This window comes from Haliotis rubra, unplaced genomic scaffold (assembly GCF_003918875.1).
Source record: "Haliotis rubra isolate DU_JTF1 unplaced genomic scaffold, ASM391887v1 Scf412, whole genome shotgun sequence".
Taxonomy (NCBI): domain Eukaryota; kingdom Metazoa; phylum Mollusca; class Gastropoda; order Lepetellida; family Haliotidae; genus Haliotis; species Haliotis rubra.
Window position 1 is genome coordinate 567580 of NW_025767094.1, and position 23768 is coordinate 591347.

General features: G+C 39.4%; 1 protein-coding gene across 1 annotated transcript; it reads left to right on the top strand.

The window, feature by feature from the left end:
• The first annotated feature begins 12736 nt into the window (after positions 1-12736).
• Positions 12737-23638, top strand: LOC124288117 (aplysianin-A-like). Its single transcript, XM_046724681.1, has 3 exons — positions 12737-13304; positions 22908-22949; positions 23232-23638. The coding sequence occupies exons 1-3, from the start codon at positions 13187-13189 to the stop codon at positions 23636-23638; spliced, it is 567 nt and encodes a 188-aa protein (XP_046580637.1). The 5' UTR covers positions 12737-13186.
• Positions 23639-23768: the final 130 nt, after the last annotated feature.

Sequence of the window (23768 nt, forward strand, 5' to 3'; positions counted from 1 at the left end):
TTCCGGCTATATGGCGGCCGTCCGAAAATCATCGAGACTGGACCAAACAATCCGGTGATCAACAGCATGAGCATCGATCTATGCAACTGGCATACCATGACATGTGTCAACCAAGTCAGCGAGCCTGACCACCCGATCAGGTAAGTCGCCTCTTACGACTAGCATGGGTTACTGAAGACCTATTCTAACCCGAACACTTAATTTAAGTTCTATTTACTAAGTGCCACTGCTAACTGTAGACGCCTCTGTTGTGGATGAGATCTGACGTTCAAGATAATTCAGTAAACATTCAGTGGGGTTGAGCAGGCCATGAATATCCTTGACAACCATTGCCGTCTAGCCCAATTCCGTTTGTAATTTTTTAGTCAAATTCTTAAATTCAAGTAGACATATTCTTTGGCCCAACTGTTCATTTCTGTTCATTGCTGATACTTAGAATGTCCTGTTCTGTGAAATAACTACAGTTATGGAAGTCAACTATTTTGATAATTCAGGTGTGAGGTGAGGTCAGGTGAAATTGGGTTTAACGTCGTGCTTGAGAATATTTCGCTCATATGACGACGTGATAATTCAGGTGTAAGGTTTAATAAGGGTCAAAGGGAAACGTCAGAATATCATCGATATTAAATGGTCCGAATATGCATGTATCTGTCAACGTGAGTCCTGATTTATCGTCTATAGAAATTTAGCGTTGTCGCCTTTACACAAAATGGAAGAGGCGTGACAATGATCCAAAGTGCGTCAGCCCACCACTTTGCCCAGGTGTCGCATTTCCCTCGAAAGGATTCGGCAACATCCGTTTACACCCCCATTCCACAGAGATTTCTGACTCATCGGTCACTCATCGGAACCAAAGTTTTTCTCTTCCGGTAACCCACCGAAGAGTATCGTATCACAGTCCGAGGAATCCGATTTGTGTTTGTCGACTATCAGGTGAGTGTCCGACGTGTTGGGCGTGATCCGATGAGGCGAAATCGTCCGATGAAGGAACTAAGCTCAGAGCTTAGTTCGCCATCGGACGCTATTTCCGGTTGTAAATCGAGCCAGTGTCGGATGAATGTCGAGTCAGTCCGATGTGTGTCAGATTCGTGTTGTGCAACTACCGGACGTGTCCAGCCGACGTCTTACGGCAATCTGATAAGTATCCGATGATAAACAGTCATCTGACGCTCATTTGATTGCAGTCTGCGGTCTGTCCGACGCGCCTGATAGTCGCCCATCACCAATGCGACACCCCCATTCCACTGACCATCGGAACCTCATCGGAAGCCCATCTGATCCCAATTTTGCTAAAATTTCAGCGTTCCGATCAGTTCCGATGAAAATTCACCCGACATCCTTTTTGGGGGGCCTTTTTCCCCTAAAACCGAAAGAGATCCAACATTGATCGGGTTAATCATATGAAAAACTGGTAGCGGCCTGATGTCCGTCCACCATAATCATCAACGGCGTCCGACTGATCCGACCGCAGTCGGATTGTAATTCGAGGGTGACCTGACACTAATCTGACACTTCCAACACTCTCCCGACACCAATCCAACAAATCGGTTACTATTCGAAGGGTAATCGGACACTGACCCAATACTGGTCGGATTTATCGCCAGAATCGGCAGTCGAGTATAAAAGCGGGCTGCACCTCCTGACGGTACTAGTCATGGATCAACTTCCTCGCAACGCTGCGGTCCTGGGCTTTGTTTTTTATACTGCAGCAACAAACTATAGAACAAGATGCAATGACCCTTGAGGTCTTGAGAAGAAAGCATAGAAGACCACGTCGTTGTTGGGTTCGACCGTGCCTGCAAGCTGATAGAAGGCTGTTATATGGACACTACACCAGGGTCATGAATGAACTGAGAATGGAGGATACAACGGTATTCTTCAATTTCCTGTAAGTTACGCTGAAGGGGTCGTTGTCGGCACAGGTACTTCAGATACGTACCCCAGGTACGTTTCTGTATACAGATATGTACCCTAAACAAAGTCAAAATACAGAAACGTACCTGGTACCCTAAAAGGCGGACGAGTCCATATTCCGCAATCCAAAACCAAAACCGCATGTAGTTGTTCCCGTTCAACTGATTGCGATTGGTATTCGTATGCATCGCGAAATATCCGTTACTGTGTATTCTCATTACTAACATAAAGCAATCAAATGTATCTAATACAACACTATGACAGTTCCAATCAAGAATACGAAACAATGGGAATGGAATCGTCCTAGGGTACCTTTCTGTATTCTCATTATGGCCAGGGTACGTTTCTGTATACAGAAACGTACCTGGGGTACATATCTGTAGTACCCGTGACGACAACGACCCCTTCAGCGTAAGTTACGCCAGAATCCTTTGATGAACTACTCCAGAGACTCGCACCAAGACTCACGAAGGGTCATACCAATGCCAGGAGAGCCTGTTATCCTGCACCCTAAGGTACCTTGCAGCTGGCGATCGGTATCCATCACTGTCATACAGCTTCGTAGTCCTAGGCCAAATGTTAGAAAAGTCCCTATCTTTTAGGATCTCTCAGCAGCAGTAAAGGCTTTATCCAGTAATTGGTATGACAACTCCCACCCTCCAGAGATTCTTGTCAATGTGGAACTAGACACAGAATGTATCAGGTTACTAAAACACACAAGGTTTACCCCACTGTTGAAACAGTGTCCACATGTTCATAGGCCAACTGTATGAGTATTAACTACATGGTTTAATGGACGGTGACAAGCACTGGTGTTCAACATGATCAGGATATGCAGTATGGGTGATAAGGCCTGGTGTATCATATTACCTGATAATGATGTTATCTCTACATTTCGCCTAGGAGTAATAAGCTGTAATGTTGCTGAGAGCGGCATAAAACTAAACTAAATCAATCAATCATTGTTAAGATAATGACAGACGCTGAAGTCAATTCTTGACGTAGCGGGTGGTCGTTTACCAAGACATTTAAATTTGGGCAATACTTAAAATACAATAAACTACCTAAAGTTGATATATCAGGAAAACTAAGCCTTCAACAACCACACATGATTCATACATAGTTCAATCGATACGTGAATCCCTCACAGTTATTCGGGGATGTCATTGTGCTATTCTGCCGAATGGGTACGAGTTAGTGAGTGAGTGTGAGAGTGAGTGAGTGAGTGTGAGAGTGAGCGTGAGAGTTTGTGATTGAGTGAGTGACAGTGACAGTGAGAGTGAGAGTGAGTGCGTCATTGTCCACCCAGCTAACAATTTCACGTTGTCACAACGTTATGCTTTCGTTGTCACAACGTTATTCTGTGGACTCCTGTTTACGTTGTTACAACATTATTCTGCGGACTCCTGTTTACGTTGTTACAACGTTAATCTGCGGACTCCTGTTTACGTTGTTACAACGTTATTCTGTGGACTCCTGTTTACGTTGTTACAACGTTATTCTGTGGACTCCTGTTTACGTTATTACAACGTTATTCTGTGGACTCCTGTTTACGTTGTTACGTTGTTACAACGTTATTCTGCGGACTCCTGTTTACGTTGTTACAACTTTATTCTGTGGACTCCTGTTTACGTTGTTACAACGTTATTCTGTGGACTCCTGTTTACGTTGTTACAACGTTATTCTGCGGACTCCTGTTTACGTTGTTACAACGTTATTCTGTTATTCTGGACTCCTGTTTACGTTGTCACAACTTTATTCTGTGGACTCCTGTTTTACTTTGTCACAACGTTATTCTGTGGACTCCTGTTTACGTTGTCACAACGCTGTGACCTGACGTTGTGATATGTCGTTTTTCGTTGCTATTAACCGTTAATAGTTGAATAGTTTTCCAGTAGTAAAACAGTACATACGAAACAAAGCAAAAATTCATTTCTATGTTTATTAGTCAATTCGCATGTTGTTTTGATCGTGTGTTTTCTGACGCTGTAGCTGAATAGTGAAGAAAGAATCTCAACATTGTAACGGTGTGAGGAGCCCAAAGAATAACGTTTCCTCAACGTTTTCTTGCAACGTTGTTATTACGTTGCGACATAACGTAAGGGGTTATAAAATGACGTAATACTAATATTGTGTCATGGCGTTGCCAATCTACAAGATTCCCACAACGTTGCGAAAACGTCGTTGGTTAGCTCGGCAGTGATCAACAGCATGAGCATCGATCTACGCATATGGGATGCGATGACATGTGTCAAACAAGACACCGAGTCTGATCACCTGATCCTGTAAGTTGCCTCTTACAAGCGTGGTTTGCTGCATACCCATTCTAAACCGGATCTTCGCGGGTAGGTTCAAGGATAAAACATTCAGTATCAATGCCGGTATATTCTAATGTCACTGTGATCGTTCTGCTTGACGTGTATAAAACGTTCGCGCGTATATCGTTTTATGTCTAATTTTATTCGTGAGGGCTGATATGCCTTTCCCGAGAATATGTCATTACCTCAACGCCGTCACTGCGCGTGTGCAATTCATGCGTGACGCTAACCACCCAAAGTTACATTCATTTTGAATTCTGTCTGAACCTCAAGCGGACGTTAAGGTAAGCAGCTCTGTGAACCTGGAAACTTTATAGGGATATTTTGTATACACACTTTGGTTTAAAGGATTTTTGAATATTTTCACAGAGGTTAATGTTTACAAATTACTTGCAAGATATTTAAGTAAATTTCAGTATAATCCCGTCAGTCGGAAACCTTAGTTGCCCGGAAACCTTTCTATTCCTGGACTCTCTGTTAAGGAAGACTTATGTTCCATAGGATGTAAAACTTCGAAGTGCATTAATGTTTGTGTTGTATTTGGATCATCAAAGTGAGGGTTGAAGAGGAGAGACATATATACTCATTGAAACGAATAAGGGAACACATGAAAGTGTTCCTTTATTCTTTTCCAGGTTTCTTCACAAGGTATGTATTGCACTGTGAGTGAAATTCTGGAAATATATAAAGGAACACTTGTACTTTCAAGTGTTCCCTTAATCATTTCCATGAGTATATATATTACCGGTAGGGTCTGCGTAGTGGATATACGTTTTAATATATACTGTAAGAAGACCAAGTTGGAATGGTTTACAAAACGAACGCTGTTAGATATTTGGTACAATGTATGCGTTTTTATAATCGCGAGGTCACCACAGAGAGGCCATGAGCGATACACACAGCCAGCTAACGGCCAGGCATCATGAGGGTTAAAACAGTCGGCTGCGAATCGAGACACAAGAACCATACACATGCAGCATTTACCCTTCAGCTTGCTGGATTAATGTCAGCATAAGGCCCTGAGGTTGATTCTAAACAATTTGGCTTTCATTAAGTAAGAGACAACTGCACGTTAATATACTGATACAAAAGTATACATTTTTATCCCAAAACATCCTCATAGTTTCAAATGTAAATAATGTTTCTTGAACATAGTTTAATTACGTTACTGAATGTGAAATGCATGTAGTACATATATTAGGAACTAGTATAAATCGTTACATTTGTGCTAAACGATTTCAATATCATGTTTCTAATTTCTAGAGGTTAAATAGTACTTTGTAGAAGTTTCTACCGAGATGGCAAATAATAAACCATTTCTGAAATAGACAGATTCGATCCTCAAAGTTCGTCGTAACAGATCGTAGTTTTGATGTAATGTTAGGTTTATTCTAACGTGCCATATCCTGACATTGACAGGGAATCAATGATTTAAAAATATTCCTCATTTTAAGTATTTTTGGACCCGTGAAGGTCCGGGTTAGAATGTTGACACATGTCATCGGTTCCCAATTGCGCAGATCGATGCTCATGCTGTTGATCACTGGATTGTCTGGTCCTGACTGGATTATTTACAGACTGCCGCCATATAGCTGGAATATTGCTTACTGCGGCGTAAAACTAAACTTACTCAAGTATTTTTGTTTTGCAAGTCAAAACTTACATCCCGTGTGGTACGCTGTATGGCATGCAGGCTGTATATCTGATCAAAGGATTGAGCAAGAATGACGCTCTTTGAAATCTTCGAAGAAACAGCATGCAAAATTCTGTGAAATGTAGACACCTTGAGGTGATGCTGCTTCGGACTGTTGCTCAACATAAAGTTAAAAGAGACTATTAGAAAGTTCATGTCATCCTTCTTCTCTGTCTCATGCGGGACGGTGGGGTAGCCTAGTGATAAAAGCGTTCGCTCGTCACGCCGAAGGCCCAGGTTCGATTCCCCACGTGGGTACAATGTGTGAAGCGCATTTCTGGTGTTCTGGTGATATTGCTGAAATATTGCTAAAAACTCAACACACTCACTAACTCTCTGTGTTATACAGTCTCGTGCATGTATCTCGCTAGGAATTTGTATATACACATCGAAATATCAAACAGATAAGTTGATTTAACAGGTGGGTTCATTTCTTGCACCATTTAGATAAATCAGAGGAGTGAGTGAGTTTAGTTTTACGCCGCTTTTAGCAATACTCCAACAATATCACGACGGGTTAGGTGAAATGGGCTTTAAGGTCGTACTTAACAATATTTCGCTCATATGACGACGTGCATGCGTGTGTATGTGTGGCTGCTTGTACTAGCCCAGACTGAAGCTGGTTTTATAGTGCTAGCCCACTGAGATACCATGCCACAGTTAAGCATGAATACCCCACTCAGACACATTATACTGACTCCGAGCCGACCAGTCCTTGTTGTACCCATTAATGCCGAGCGCCAGGCAGGGACCAACAAGTACTATATTTTAACGTCTTTTGGTATGACGCAGCCGGGGATCGAACCCGCGACCTTCCGCGTCTCCGGGCGGACGCTCTAACCAATACATCACGGAGGCGGTCCTATCACGAGAGAATTTTGTGGATTTCATCTTCTTTTTATTCTTATTTATGTATTCATTGATTTATTTATTTATCTCTTGTTTTTTAATTTTAGTATAAAAGGAAGATGAAATCCATAAAATTGTCCATATTCATCAAATTGCGTCTTCTAAAATGCTAATAAAGCGTCCCTTCTGAGATTTCTATGGTCAGACTGGATACGTGACTAGTTTAGAAAGCTACCCTATTTTCAATGCATCATTGTGCGACACGAAAAGACCATGTAGTCCTTTCATTTGCTCTCAAAATGTTTGAATGTGTCACTGAGCGTTTTACTTTTTTCTTGAGTCAATAGGCTTTAGAGAGTGTCACAGCCACTGAGACACTAAAATAGTGTGCCTAAACCAGACACCCTTTATCACACTCACATTTTTAACTACAGTCCAGGTCTGAATATATATTGACAGCGTGTAATAACAGTTTTTGGGGTTTATTCTATCAAACAGACAGGTTTTCGAGGGATTGGTAGGCATGTCTTGTCACGCAGTTACCCCACGCCACGTGTACAGTTTGCACTGCGGCACTTACGGCACTTGACATGAATACAAACCAATCAGGAGACGGAGCAGAAATCTCTTTACAGGATGGTACATGCACAGATTGTGTTCAAATATGTGTTAAGTACGTGTTTTATGTTATTGTCCGCAGAGACCCTTCTAACAAATATGAAGCACATGAAGTGCAAAGAAACCTGTTGGGTTGTACTAAAAACTTTTCAATAAACATGATTTCATTTTAAAGACACTCGTCAAGACCCGGGTTAACATTGATCTTCAGTAAGCAACGCTTGAAGCAAGAAGCCACTAACGGGATCGGGTGGTCACATGGACTTGGTTGACACATGTCATAATAGGGCTCCTTTTCATTTTAAATGGGTTTGTTTGTTACTATGAAAATTATATATATTCAGACACTAAGCGTTAGTCTATGTATTTTCCAATATGATCGAAATACTAATATTTACCAAATAAAATTCTAAAGGAGCCTTTCTTCAAGCAGTGACTTAACGCCATACATAGCTAGACTTGCTTAGATGATAGACTTCATATAAGGCATCATAGATATTTCACAAACATGGTACAGGACCCTTAGCCTCATTAGCTTATTGCCTAACCACTTGCGAATTAAGCGTTGGCAGATGTAAATGTTACTGGAGATGTTGGTCCCGGCAGCTGTGGGTGTTTGGTATGGCACTCTATAACCCGAACTCTGCAGTGAGTTTTCCTGGAGACGGAAGGGGAAAAACTATCGTTCTGTGACTGTGATACAGACTGGGACAAGATATGGAAAACCAAAAATTTGGACAACAAACAATTTTTGGGGTCTTTTAATTGTAAATATGATTCAAATAGCTTAACCTAGATTTCGATATCCTCCGAATGTACATTTGGTTGAAACTGGAAAATATACATTTATCCCGAGACAAGGAGGAATGTTTATATATAATTAAAAAAATGTAACAGCACTAGTATCCATCTTTTGTCTTCTACCCGTCAGAACTAGATTAACAACTAGTCTCTGATATGAACATAATTTACAGAAAAAAAGTTCATAGTAAAAACAATATATAATAAAAAGAAGCCATGATACTTTCTCCTAAAGCTGTGGAAATCTAGACTTGCCACATTTTGTAGACTTGCGTGGGCTTGGATATATTTGCTTCAGGGCCTGTATGACAGACTACGTCCCAACATACGCTCAGTCACATGTGTCTCCAGGTCACGGAGAATCAGTGGTTTAGAGGCCCGTATTGCAATTCTCGTGCGTTTGCCAGGCGCGTAGCAAGCCAATTGTTTCGTATCTAAGCCCTATGGGCTGCAAAGCCTTATATTTAGGTGGTATTGAGGGCTTGCCCAACTTTCATTTTTTGAGACCTGAAGAGTTATCGTTTGATGTTTGATGATTTCAATAGCTTCAAAATATTGTGGAAAGACTTCCGCCTGTATACCCCCTTAAATTTCATTCTAGTCAAATCATATCACCTGAATATATATTCCTCATCTGATAAGGATGAGTTTTAACGTGTTTTGTTAATTGTATCTGAACATACTGAAAGACATATTCTACTTCTAAAAATGCCACTCAAAGAAAGTTTTCCTCATCGTTAAAATTTAGGGGGATACTGACAGAAGTCTTACCACCATGTAATTGAAATGTGATTTCCTCATATACAAATATGTTTGGACATAGTTTACACATGTCTGCTGCATTGATGCAATACCATACATCGAGTATTTGGTGTTTTTTCTAAAATAAATGATAAACAAATGAAAAATAAACAACTGCATTTCAGTGATGATTCACATATAATCATGACTGTAACAAAACATCCACATACATGTCAATGGAAAAACAATCATCACTGAAAGTTATGATATGAAGAATAACCTGTTTACTGACATGGTAATGCTTTAATCAAAGAATACTGTAGTCAATATGATTCATAGAGGGATTTCCACTTTTTAAATGGAACGTGTTTGTAGGTATTTTGGGCAAGAATTAGAAGAGCTGTTTTTATAATGGTAGCTACGCCCCTGTTTGCATGTGTTGTTGACGCGGCATGGACGCCTTGTAACATCACTATTTGATTATGTTTCACAAACACATGCCCATGATATGGTCGGAATCGTGCGAAGGATTAGCAGATATTTATCATGAAAACAGTCTTTTATGTAGGTGGCTTGAAACTCGCTTTTACAAAGGCCTATAGGTTCGATCACAATACATTTCGTTTTACAGCTTCTTTTTTCTTAACATGCTCACGTCAAAACTGATTTAAATTCTAATCGCAGATTAAAGAATAACACAATAAATGGTATGCCAAATTATCGTTACCATGACAACCCTGTGATATTTCACCTTATGTAAGAGAGTAATGCAGATGATACTGTCGGCCGTAAATTTTGATAAGCTGCTTCATCGCTATCAATAATCACTGGGTATCTATACAATTATATGTGTGATCAAAGGCCATATGATAGATTATATGATCTCTGGTGTGATGGAGGAGAACTTGCGTCGCTATTTTTCTCGATAATCTGAACACATGTATGTAGCGTGAAACCGGCAGATACCTTTAGAAGAAAGTGTTTGCCCTACCTGTAACAACGATGTCCCGTGTCTATAAAAGGGATATAATGTGGGGATGAATGACATGTACTTTTATCTATCAGATTGAAGGTACGTTTTAAACATAACCGGTATTTCTATTATTGTATTTATAAAGTTCTTCGAACGTTCTCCATATACGACCGTCAGATACATCGCGCACTACCCTTTTCTCTTTTGATCTTCTCAAACGACTGTTACAAGTTCGAAGAATCCTGGTCAAAGTAGAAAGTCTTAAGACTATTCCCTACAGTTCTGTAACACATTGTACCCTAAATGGGTAGAGCTTCCGTTCGGGGGAATATCAGGAGGCCAACGATACAGTTATCTCCAATGTTGTAGAAAGCACTCCACTTACTTAGGAAAACAATAACCCACTGAGATATTGTAGTCATGTCGGAATGATATTTTCAGCCCCTGTCAGATCTGAACTTGAACATGCGAGGTCTGCGTCTGAGTCAGACTAAAGGCCTACAAGATGTTTAGCAACACTGGGGCGTAATAGCCACAGACCTTCTCCAAACAAGGGAATATATATCTTGTGAGAATGACTTCTCCGAGAGGGAAATTATACTTACGCGATATTTACTCGCAATTTGAGTTTATAGATCGTCAATTTAAACAGGACAATCAAGACGAATTTCACAAAAGGCACGGAGATCCAAAATGCCTATGATCAGAGACCATATGATATTATATGGTCTCTGCTATGATGTACTCAGAGAACGCACCCGCCTGTGCTATCCGGTTATAATCGCTACACGATAAAAACAATTTTTCATTTCATGTCTCACAGAATATATAATTTGATATGGCATTGTTTGTTATCGTATACTTTTGCGTTAGTGAAACAAATGCGGACAACTTTAAAGTTTATGTATGGCGTTATTACAGCAAAGGCTGAGCGAATGGAGAAATAACATTGTTCAGGCACTGTGAGACTATTAAGGAAGGTCACATGCAGTGCAATAATATTCCTGTACTGTCAAAAGAACGTTACAGTAGTGATGCGCGAGCTGAACAGACTTAAGAAATTTCGAGTTGGTACGTGTGGTGTATTTGGCTGTGATCCAAGAGAGATGCAGTGCTATTCTATTTGGACAGCTGGGACACTTGCGACGACAAGGGGCAACGCATCGCCCTTTGTTCACCACTGAACCTTTTAATCCCTCGAAACATGCATCTCACAAGATTTGCCAACACCACAGACAAGGCGTAACTGATACTGGTAGCAAGAGCGAGTGCAGCTTCATAAGGCGTGTTAGCTTGCGTAATACTGCTTTCTTTGTCAGGCTCTTTTGGTGATAAGAATATTGAGGTCATGTGAACGTTGATTTCAAACGTACTAAAATTTGTTAAAATGAAATTACATGAACCAAGTAATTCACATGATGGAAACATATGATCATCTTGCTTGAGCACAGGTAACATGAACTTGTATTAACCCTTCATATACATACCCCTGAAATCCGGTATGATGCATAAATATCTAAGGTGTGTAAATATTTGCAAATTTGAAAATTTACATGTGTTCCCCCACCTAAGTATATTCACATGTTTCCAACCCGAGTAAACTTAGAACGAAATCGGAAATTTCAGCATCCACTGAAATTCAAAGGAATGCATTGGAAATACTGTATGATGATGTATTTACCGGGGTATCTGTTTTGCAATTCATGTTTGGAAATCCCTAAAATCCGGTCAGGGCATACATGAACGAGGTGCTTGTGCATACGAAAATGTACGATGAGCATATGTTTCAAAGGTATAGATTCATATGAAATATATGCCCGAAGTTAGGAAATATCTGAAAACATAGGTAATTCCGGTCATGGCATGTATTTCCTACTGTATTTACGTTTATTTCAATGGTTTACTATCCGGCTTTTGGTCCTGTGTATCAGGACGAAGGTTATAGTCGGATGACATAGTCGGAATCTTATAAATAACTTCCTTGCGATGATTAAAGGGTTTTATTGTATTTATCTGTATCCACGTTGACATGACCTATTGACTATAGTGTGATATATAAATCAGCTTATCTGATATATTCATGAAAGCTTGCATTATGCAAAAACACTTTTGTTTACATCTTTTCTGTTGGATTATGCAAAGATGTGTTTGTTAAGCTTTTACACACATGCCTGTGTTTTATTGTGCAACGTTGACAGTGTAAAGATGATATGCCTGCTTGAAACACCCTTTGTTTTCCAGGCACGTATATAAAAGCTTAACAGACAATTCTGTGCAAAATCCAGCACAAACCTGTTCCTAACAATGTAAACAAAAGAAATGCCAGATTGTCCTTTGAGCGCTGACAGACTTTCCCTTACAGCTATATACATAGCTGTTCTGTAGACAGTCACGGATGTGTTATATTGTTTTGAAAATAATTTTGACGTCTTCCATCTGTAACTTTGTACATCCAGTTGACATAACATTATTTCGTCCTCTCTACAGACAGTTATGTATATGGTACTAACATAGTACGGTGCTTTATTATCAAAATAGTCCTTTCAGAGGTGATAGACCTCAAGAACAATCTCATTACAAATCTGTGCCAGAAATGCATTTTCGTCATGCCATGGGTGCATAAAATAACGGGTGCTGCTTACGTCTCACCATTTTGTTGTTCGATCAAGTTTTCATTAAGTAGAGCTATCATACAGCATTTTGAGTGACATGGAGAGAACATTCCAAATTTGACGTTTCCAGGCGGGATACACTCAACTTATTGAGTTTTTCACCATATATTTTACATGGTTTGTAATGTAGGCAAGATCTGAATATCTACATTGCAAATGTCAACAAACATGAATATACATTTCGTTACACTACCGAAACGAAACGCAATATAATATTTCGGAGTCCACACTAATATTAACATACATAAGATAAAGTGACACTTCATGTGAATTCATATCCACCCATATTAAAAAATGTGCTGTGGCTGTAACAGGAGAATACGCTCCCAAGTTGACATCATGTCACATACATGCTACAGGGGGACATTTAGACGGTGGTGTTTTGCACACAATAGCCTACTTGTTGGCGCACCTTCCTCTCAAGCCTTGACACTGAATGCATGCACTCTCTTGTAGTCTTCACTGAGAGATACAGGTAAGTTTTCAGATCTTGCAGGTATATTCACGGTTTCGTTTGCGTTCAATGTGCAGATTTGTTTTAAAATGCATAATTGTCTGTTTTACAGTATTCTTACAAGACAAGGCGTGTGTTCAACATTTGTGTTAGATGGCATCAAAAGAACGCTTCCTCGAGCGACGTGTCGGCTCATGCCGGATGATAGATATCCTCATGGCAACGACACTTGGGGTAACAACGATTATTGCAGTCATACTGATTGTCTCAGGTATGTAGTCACATGGTCACCAGTCATACTGTTTGTATCAGCTGCAGGTATGTAGTCACATGGTCACCAGTCATACTGTTTGCCTCAGGTATGTAGTCACATGGTCACCAGTCATACTGATTGTCTCAGGGTATGTAGTCACATTGTCACCAGTCATACTGATTGTCTCAGGTATGTAGTCACATGGTCACCAGTCATACTGATTGTCTCAGGTATGTAGTCACATGGTCACCAGTCATACTGGTTTCCAGGTATGCCTCAGGTATGTAGTCACATGGTCACCAGTCATACTGATGGTTTCTCAGGTATGTAGTCACATTGTCACCAGTCATACTGATTGTTTGCCCACAGGTATGTAGTCACATGGTCACCAGTCATACTGATTGTCTCAGGTATGTAGTCACATGGACACCAGTCATACTGATTGTCTCAGGTATGTAGTCACATGGTCACCAGTAATACTGATTGTCTCAGGTATGTAGTCACATGGACACCAGTCATACTGATTGCCTCAGGTATGTAGTGACATGGTTACCAGTCAGACTAATTGTTTGAGGTATGTACTCACATGGTCACCGGTCATACTGTTTCCCTCAGGTATGTAGTGACATTTCTATATACAGAATCCAGCTAGGGTCCATGCAGGAAGCAAAAGTACTGTACGTTCCCGTAGTCCCTACTATGTTGATCAACCTTCAGGTGTTGGCAATCTATAGCCCATTTTTATACTGTACCGTTAAAGTGTTTATGGTTACATGCCAGTTTTTAGTGTACATTTGTGATAGACTAGTTATTTTACTGTCCTTAGAAGACAGGTAGGTATATAAGTTTGTTTTTATTTCATGTACACATTTACAAATTTACATTTACGACTTTCACGATATGGCTGCCGATGTGACTTTGTAACTCACTGCCATTCTGCATAACTTGTGAATGTACCATTTATTACATTGTACACGAAAAACAACAAACACAGTAACACAGTCACTGATATGATTCATCTGTTTCATTATTTTGATATTTCAAATATCAAATGTTCTCGTCACGATATGGCTGAAATATTGCCGATGTGACGTTAAATAATAACTCACTCACTCACTCATTATTTTGAATAGCTCACATTTCAACAGAACCCAATAATGTATGTATGTATGTATGTATGTATGTATGTATGTATGTATGTATGTATGTATGTATGTATGTATGTATGTATGTATGTATGTATGTATGTATGTATGTATGTATGTATGTATGTATGTATGTATGTATGTATGTATGTATGTATGTATGTATGAGAGAATCCACATCAAGAGGGAATCTTCAGCATTTGGAGAACACAACTTCTGTATGAATATGCAAACACAAATATGTCTAAACCCTACAACATTTTATGCATATGATGAAATGATGTCCACTAGTGCAGGCATAACATACTTGCTGTGGTATTTATTAAACAGATTTTAAATTCAAATTCAAATGTTTATTGTATGAAAGGTCATGGGCCCATATACATGAAGTGTACATTTGAAGCTGCCTCAATGTATCTTAACATATACACGCTAACAAACTCACATAGTAAAGACTTGGCAACTTGCTGACAATCATGAAGCTTCTATTGCACTCATACTGAGCAGACAGCAATCCTCTGATCTGGTACAGATGAAGCAGAGCCTGAGTTGAGACATTTGTTTTGCCACACAGAGAAAGGGGAAATATAACAAAGTTGATTACAACAAGGCTTGAACCAGTCCACAACCGCAAACAGATGGTGTATGCTCTACTTAAGATCTGTGGGTGAATTTGAAGAGTCCTGGTTGATGTCTGGCACAACATCGTTGCCATGCTCATCGTCCCACACAGACTCTGCATCATCCTGCAAATACAATACATACAATGCTTAGTAAAACTACAAAACAGCCAAAGTAACACATGTATACATATTCAAAAACATGTACAGTGGTATATCTGATCACAATGAAATTATAAAATTAGAACGACTAATTTGTAGATGTAACCAAAAGATTTTTTTTCACAATCACAATGGAAAGATCTGTAGTATACATGTATATTGTATCTTCCATTGGACATGTCACTTATTTGATTGATTGGTACCAGAAAATAGTAGCCAACCCAGTATTCTGAAGCAAATTGTGGTAATATGTATAACTGTTACTGTACTCATATTCAAGGTAACATCTACTACCAAATCGCCAATTGAAATCTAAGAATAGGTAAAACGGTACATACATATTTTAAATAGATACGAATCATGTTTAAACACTGAATGTAACACCTGATTATATATGTGATCTTATTCATTTCAAATTGAAATGACCAACTCAACTGAGAAAAGCATACAAAACCTAACATTTCCCATGAATGAAAAATCGTGGGTATTTCTTAGTTTTATCAACCCTCTAAAGAAACATTCACAGCAATATAATAACAAAAAATATTATTTTTTAATGTGACCTTTACTTTAATTTAAAAACTGTAAAATGTGTAACACAACTTATTCACTTTCAGTTACAGTTACATATTTGATATACAATAATTAAATATATTCATTATTGATATATGATGGATAACAAAGGGACAGATCAAACTGAAGTCGTTAAGTGAAACCTATGAAGTGAAGTATCTTTGACGACTAACCTGATGAGAAACTGCCGTCCATTCCAGACGGATTCCTTGTTTCCTTGAAACAAGCGACTGGCAGTGCGGACAGAAAACTGGTCTTCTTCTTGGAACTGAAAAACATATCAACTTATAATTACACTGGAATCCACGCTCTGTTACATTTTGAGTGATTATATTTTTCACAAAGAAAATTATTCTATGTATCTATTTAGTGTTTACTTGTTTTTGACTAAATGCTGATGAATAAAAATATTGTTTTAAGATTTCCTTTAATGAAATTTGGAGCATGGTAGGGTGTAACTATAAATGATTACCAAGCCAAGCCTCTTGTCAATCTCCAACAAGTCCCTAGATCCACAATACGTATCTGTAAATTGAAACAATGATTCTTTTAGAAATGTTATACGTGACTTGTGTCAATGCATTGTAAGGCTAAGAGGTTTAATAATTGATTACACAAATTATTACACAAAGCTATGAGTGTAAAGTATATGTAATAATTGTTTTAATGGTTATAAAATGATAAAATAGATGAACTGGTATAATTGGATAAATACCGCCATATAGCTCGAATATTGCTGAGTGCGGCGTAATACTAAACTCACTCACTCAGATATATTGAGCTGACATTACATATAAGCTAGCAATATATACTGTAAAATTAGATAATTTAACTTATAATACATGGGAATAGTATATCTAGGTGTAGAACTGAAAAGAATGAACATGATATAAGCATGTCTAATACACGTGCATGTTTGGAGCTCAAGGTAAATAACTTACATGATGAAGTTTTACGTCCAGCAAAAATCTTTTCGTATATTGCCTACTCCTGACAGGGTTTTGAAAAATCACCTATTTGTCACTAACACAAGTTCTCATGAGTAGGACTCATGAAGCTCGATCAGGGTGCCGTTCCACTAACCGATCTTAGCCCTACGCCAATCGTAAACCCCTAAAATCCCAATCTTAGCGTGACGTTACGATCGGCATACCGTTCCACTAACCAATCTTACCTAATTTAAGTCAATCGTAAAGTTAAGATTCAAAGTCTAAGTTGCTCATGACCAACTTAGGATAGCTAAAATCAATCGTAGAGAAACCAAAATGGTGGCTTTCCTATTCTATGTGAAAAATAAGAACGAGCATTTCACCGTGAGCGTCCCCGAAAATCCCCCATGAAATGAAATTGTATATGTCTGTGATGTAAACAAACACTGCACTGAAGCCTTTCAAATGTCAGGCCAGTCTGATCACTGTCGTCATGGGAACACAACCGAGCGAGTCGGTGTAACACATTTGTACAACAATATTGCAACGTCATGGTTAAGAATAAGGACAGCCGTGAAGTGAACAATGTTCTGAAGCAAAAAGATACAAATATGTTTCATTTCACTGCGCTTATTTGGTGGGGGATTCTAAAGGCAGGCCGCGTGTTATTCAGGCACATATCAAAAGCTCTGACACAATTGACATTTTTAAAGTCCAGACTTAAAACCTGTTCTCAGTTTATTACTTATAATCTCGGCTGTAAATACTCTCGTGTAAATTATCTGTACATGGCGTTTTGAGCATGCCCCAGGATGTGGAATAGACGCACTATAAATATGCATTTATTATTATTATATTATGCCTGATACTCAGCGTTCACACGCACTTGCACCTGAAACCAAAATGCTCACTACCCTAATATTTTGCTCTAGCTTTTTCTCCACGTTCACGCATGGTTGGAAAAATACCAATGAAGGCCAGGTTAGAATATTGCACTTCAATAACCCATTCTTGTCGTAAGAGGCCAGTAACGGGATATTTATCTCTAGGCCTACACGTTGATGTTTGACACTGAGGAGGAGCAATTAGTGCCCATAATCCGATGAAAAGACCCTTAAGCCCATAACAGCCCACTGTTGTCACTTTGGGTACTCACATTCAATCTGCTCATTTCCACCTTTCACGGTCCCCTTTGATGTCGGCAATGTAAACAAATAAAACAATGGCGACCGGATCACGTCCACCCGAGACTACCTAAATCATTATAAAAACACACAGCTGACATTTTAGGTGTATCGTGTATGTCTATTTTGTTGTAAAACGCGGAAAGATATTGTCAAACTGTAATGCTAGATTTAGAGTAAAAAACAACAACAAAGTGTTTTTCCCGTGAGTCTTTGCGAGACGCCATTTTCATAGCCGCCTCAGTTGGCCTCAGACCACAATTATTTTCCTTCTTTGCTATCTACAGTGACATGCCAGTGCACCATAATTAATATCGGTCGTAGGCTGTTCTCCTGTTGCATGCTGACCAACCTGCCACTTGTCACTTAATCGGCAAAATATGAGCCTGGATCGACCATGTCAATTTTGCTGTATCCACTGTAAACAATGGTCACCGGAAGTTACGAGCCGAAACACACTAGACAGCCTTGAACTTGGGGTCAAATCAAGGAAGGCCGGTGTCAATACCATGAGTAGATTGTGGACCAAAAGAATTTTGCAATAAAGTACAATGTCTTACCTTTCATTTAAGCTATCACAAGTCACCCTGAAAAAATTAGCACAAGCAGAACAGCCTATTTAAACAAGGCACTATATTCTCATATTTTACTTCCGGGTCATGGTAAAAGTTAAGGGGGGGGTAACTGTGGTCTGAGGCCAGTTTCCCTCAAAGCACTGGAAGAGAGAATTCGCTACCTGGAAAAGAAAGATGGAAATGGCTGCGAAAAACTCGCAGTACCACGACCCTGTCAGGTAAGACCAATTTATTTTGTTGTCAAATAACGTTTAATGAATTATTTAATTTACGTACAGAAATCTGTATTGATAAACAAGCTAATCTATCGAATTACAGCCACTGGCCATAGGTATTCGTCACTATGCATTATTCGACTTACGTGTTAATTTGGTGCAGCTAGGAATATGTCTTGAATTTATTTAATATCCGTTTGATGTTGTGCATATTTTAACATGGGTCATGAATCATCTCAGCTACAAACACATAATTTCCGTTTTATTTTCAATTCAGTGCGTGTCATGGTTATGGCAATTTTTAACATGGCGGTCTATGGGGAAAGAATACGCAATGTTGTATATATGTTGCTCATGTAACTACAATGCGGAAAATTATGTATTTGTGACCAAGATGATTTCCTAACAACCTGCAAAATTTGACAACCAAATATGGAAAACCGAATTAATGAAAATTACACAGCTACACTAAAATAGCATGCAAGTCTATGATAATTTTGCCGACGGACGTATATTTAAGTCCCATGACTGTATAAACTGTTTTGCTCGAACTAAGGTTGGTGAAGTAAAATAAGTCTATCTAAAAATATACTACAATTTTGAAAAATATAGCAAATAGATTATATATTAATGGATTTGTTTTATTCATTTAGGCTGTTGTGAGGAAACATGTGTCACGACTACTCCTGGAGGAAAAGATCATCCTCTCCTACCGAAGGTATGTGTTTATGGTACTACGAAACATAGACATAATTTCACTTTGAATATTTTATTACTATGCTTCCCTAGATACATTTTCACAAAATGAACCATACTAAAGTTACATTTGCAAATGGATTTGATATCAAATTGGACCAAATAAATCTTAACTTCACACCTGTGTGAAATTGCAGTCAAACTGACCCCTTGATTTTACAATACCGTCATTACTCCAAGGTTATGTCACATGAGATAACTGAACTTCATTCATCAGGATGTTTATGTCAGGCCGTTCACTTACCGATTGCATAACCTAAAGTGATAAATCTGTAGTTTGCTTGTTGGTATAAATGTCGCTGCAGGTTTAAGGGGTTTTTTAAAACTCGAGTGAATGAATGGGGAAATGCAAAGAAAAGTAACGTGTTATTGTTTATTTTTTTCAGCAAAGCTGATGATGAGTCTGGAGACTGTATAACAAATGATCAAGGATGGTCAGCAGTAACATGTGAAGGTAATTTTGACCTATCTGTAGTGACTTTCATTATAAATAGTAAATAATTTCCAATTAATAGTGTAGAGACAGAAAGGTTTATGGATGTCAACTCCTTTATTATGTGAAAATATATTTCAGAGTGAATGCTTACCCCTTCGTCAGGTGTAAGCATTCACTCCGAAACATTGTGTTTTCACATAATAAAGACGTTGACATCCGTAAACATTCATGTCTTGCATTATTCACTTCTAAATACACCTCAAAGACTTAATGGTGTAAACATACAGTCACTACTGGGTGAATATACTTGTGCTTTCAACAATACGACTGACTGACTGAGTTTGGTTTTACGCCGCTTTAAGCAATATTCCAGCAACATCACGGCGGGGGACACCAGAAATGGGCTCAATACGAACTGTAAGAGATTGAATATAGCAATTTGATGAAAATCTATTACTAGTATCATCATTACTTTATAGAAAATGCAATAAATGTTCATATATATATATATAACGTATTACTACCTCTGGTCTGGGAAGCATGTAACTCCAGAGCAAATTTTGTATAGATTGTGTGTCCTCTTTAGAAAATAAGATATTTCATTCGGTCAATGAAGTGTGATGAATTGCATAATTTGAGTTTTGAGAAAACTAGTGCAAAGTGTGATTGTTCAATTTAGTTCTCTTTTATTCAAACTTCCGTTTGGATTACTCATTTTAAATCATCCTTGGCATTGTCAGTTTCTTGTTGATTGATGTTTGTGTAATTTATCAAAATAACCTAGTAATTCGTTATTACCTGCCATTTTCAGAAACTTGCACAACGCCTAAACAGACGTGAATCTATCGATTGGCCAGATAGACGAAAGAAAAAGGTAGCGACAAAACTCACCATAGACATGACATCACCAGTCGTGAGTGACGAAGATGACGTCAATTAGTTGCATTCCGTCCCCTTTGTCTGGGGAGTCCAGCAAGCTTAGGGCATACACGACGACACTGGACTTGGAAAGAATCTACACCTCCACTGCTCTCGTCATGGCCAACGTGAGGACGAGGATGAGGCATCCAATGAACCGGAGGGATCTCCGCCCAGGGATGCCCCTTATTGGGCTAACTGACCAACTCTTGCAATATAATTGAATTTATTTTCAATTTCATAATGTAATTTTTATTTTATTTTTTGTATTGTAAGCTGTATGTTGTGTTATTGTATGATGTATATCATAGTGGATGTTTGGCGATAGTTGTGACATAGAGTGTGTGGCTGAATATACTGTTTGCCTCAGGTATGTAGTCACATGGTCACCAGTCATACTGTTTGCCTCAGGTATGTAGTCACATGGTCACCAGTCATACTGTCATTGCCCTCAGGTATGTGCAGGTATGTAGTCACATGGTCACCAGTCACTACTGTTTGTTTGCCTCAGGTATGTAGTCACATGGTCACCAGTCATACTGTTTGCCTCAGGTATGTAGTCACATGGTCACCAGTCATACTGATTGCCTCAGGTATGTAGTCACATGGTCACCAGTCATACTGTTTGCCTCAGGTATGTAGTCACATGGTCACCAGTCATACTGTTTGCCTCAGGTATGTAGTCACATGGTCACCAGTCATACTGTTTGCCTCAGGTATGTAGTCACATGGTCACCAGTCATACTGATTGCCTCAGGTATGTAGTCACATGGTCACCAGTCATACTGATTGCCTCAGGTATGTAGTCACATGGTCACCAGTCATACTGTTTGCCTCAGGTATGTAGTCACATGGTCACCAGTCATACTGTTTGCCTCAGGTATGTAGTCACATGGTCACCAGTCATACTGATTGCCTCAGGTATGTAGTCACATGGTCACCAGTCATACTGTTTGCCTCAGGTATGTAGTCACATGGTCACCAGTCATACTGTTTGCCTCAGGTATGTAGTCACATGTAGTCACATGATCACCAGTCATACTGTTTGCCTCAGGTATGTAGTCACATGGTCACCAGTCATACTGCCTCAGGTATGTAGTCACATGGTCACCAGTCATACTGTTTGCCTCAGGTATGTAGTCACATGGTCACCAGTCATACTGTTTGCCTCAGGTATGTAGTCACATGGTCACCAGTCATACTGTTTGCCTCGGGTATGGCGTCACATGGTCACCAGTCATACTGACTGCCTCAGGTATGTAGTCACATGGTCACCAGTCATACTGTTTGCCTCAGGTATGTAGTCACATGGTCACCAGTCATACTGTTTGCCTCAGGTATGTAGTCACATGGTCACCAGTCATACTGATTGCCTCAGGTATGGCGTCACATGGTCACCAGTCATACTGATTTGCCTCAGGTATGTAGTCACATGATCACCAGTCATACTGATTGCCTCAGGTATGTAGTCACATGATCACCAGTCATACTGATTGCCTCAGGTATGTAGTCACATGGTCACCAGTCATACTGTTTGCCTCGGGTATGGCGTCAGCTGATCAATAGTCATACTGGCTGCCTCGGGTATGACGCCACCTGGTCGGCAGTCACATTAACAGCCCCAGGTATGGCGTCACACGATCGGAAGTAACATTACTAGCCTTAGGTATGACGTCACCTGATCGGCAGTCACATTAATAGCTTCAGGTATGACGTCCCCTGATCGGCAGTAACATTAATAACCTCAGGTTTGTCGTCACCTGATGAATACTAGTAATCATACTGACAGCATCACATAGGTCGTCACATGATTGTACTTAAAGCCCTCTCGTAGTTATTGATATGTAAAGGTTCTTCTGATTAATGTCATTAATACATCTCAAAGTACTGGCGGCTTTAACACTGTCGACCTGCAGTTAAATTGTAACCAGCCAATCAGTGTATTATACACATTTTGACGACTTCATCACCACCAGTACAGATAAGTATGAAATATAGTTTGTTCTTTCTTACATTTCGATTTGAAGTAGACTAAGATTCAAAACCTCTCTACATCCCTGTCGAATAAATTATAAATCATTTTACGTTCACTTTTTGTGAAATTTCAGTAACTTCGTCTGCTGCAACACCACCCAAGGAAACGTACACAGGTGATGTTTCTTCTATATGCATGTTTGTAACGTATTTTTCCTACATAAAGAATGACCACGAGGCACTGATACACCCAATCGAAATGTAACACGTGTGACTCATTGGGGATTTGCCAACAAACAGACACGTTATCATGTCGTATCAGTATCAGAGGAATCGGCACTAGATGAAACCATAAGAACGCCTTACTGTAATAATCAAACTTCACACTAGCTGTATTTGTTTTAATGTTTAAGTCACTAACCAATCCATGACGAAATCATGTGCTTCAATATCTTCAGCTCCAACATCATCTGACGACTGTCTCGACGTGGCTGTGATTGGCGGAGGCATCGGGGGCGCCTACACAGGCTGGAGACTGAGGGACAGAGGCCTCTCTATCTCTGTGTTCGAGTACTCCGACCGAGTTGGGGGCAGACTGTTCAGTACCGAACTGCCTGTTGCACCAGGGACGTACCTTGACTTCGGAGGGATGAGATTTAAGAAGAGAGGCCACCCTATCTTAACCAGAACAGCGACAGAGATAGGTCTCAGAATTATTCCCTTTCCCCTCAGATATGGGATTCCAGATGAGACGATCTGGTACGCTCGTGGCAAGCACATGCGCAATACTGACTTCGGAACAAGTCGCATGCCCTATGACCTTCCCGCAAATGAAATGAAGGTTCCTGGTGTATTGAAATGGTAAGGCATTCAGTATTTAGAAAAGGGACAGTAATAATCGTTAATGGATTGAAATATTTGTCAATATAAAGCCTTGACATTTTGAAATATTCGAAGTTATTCATTCTGATATAAATATCTATTTGAAGGCAATC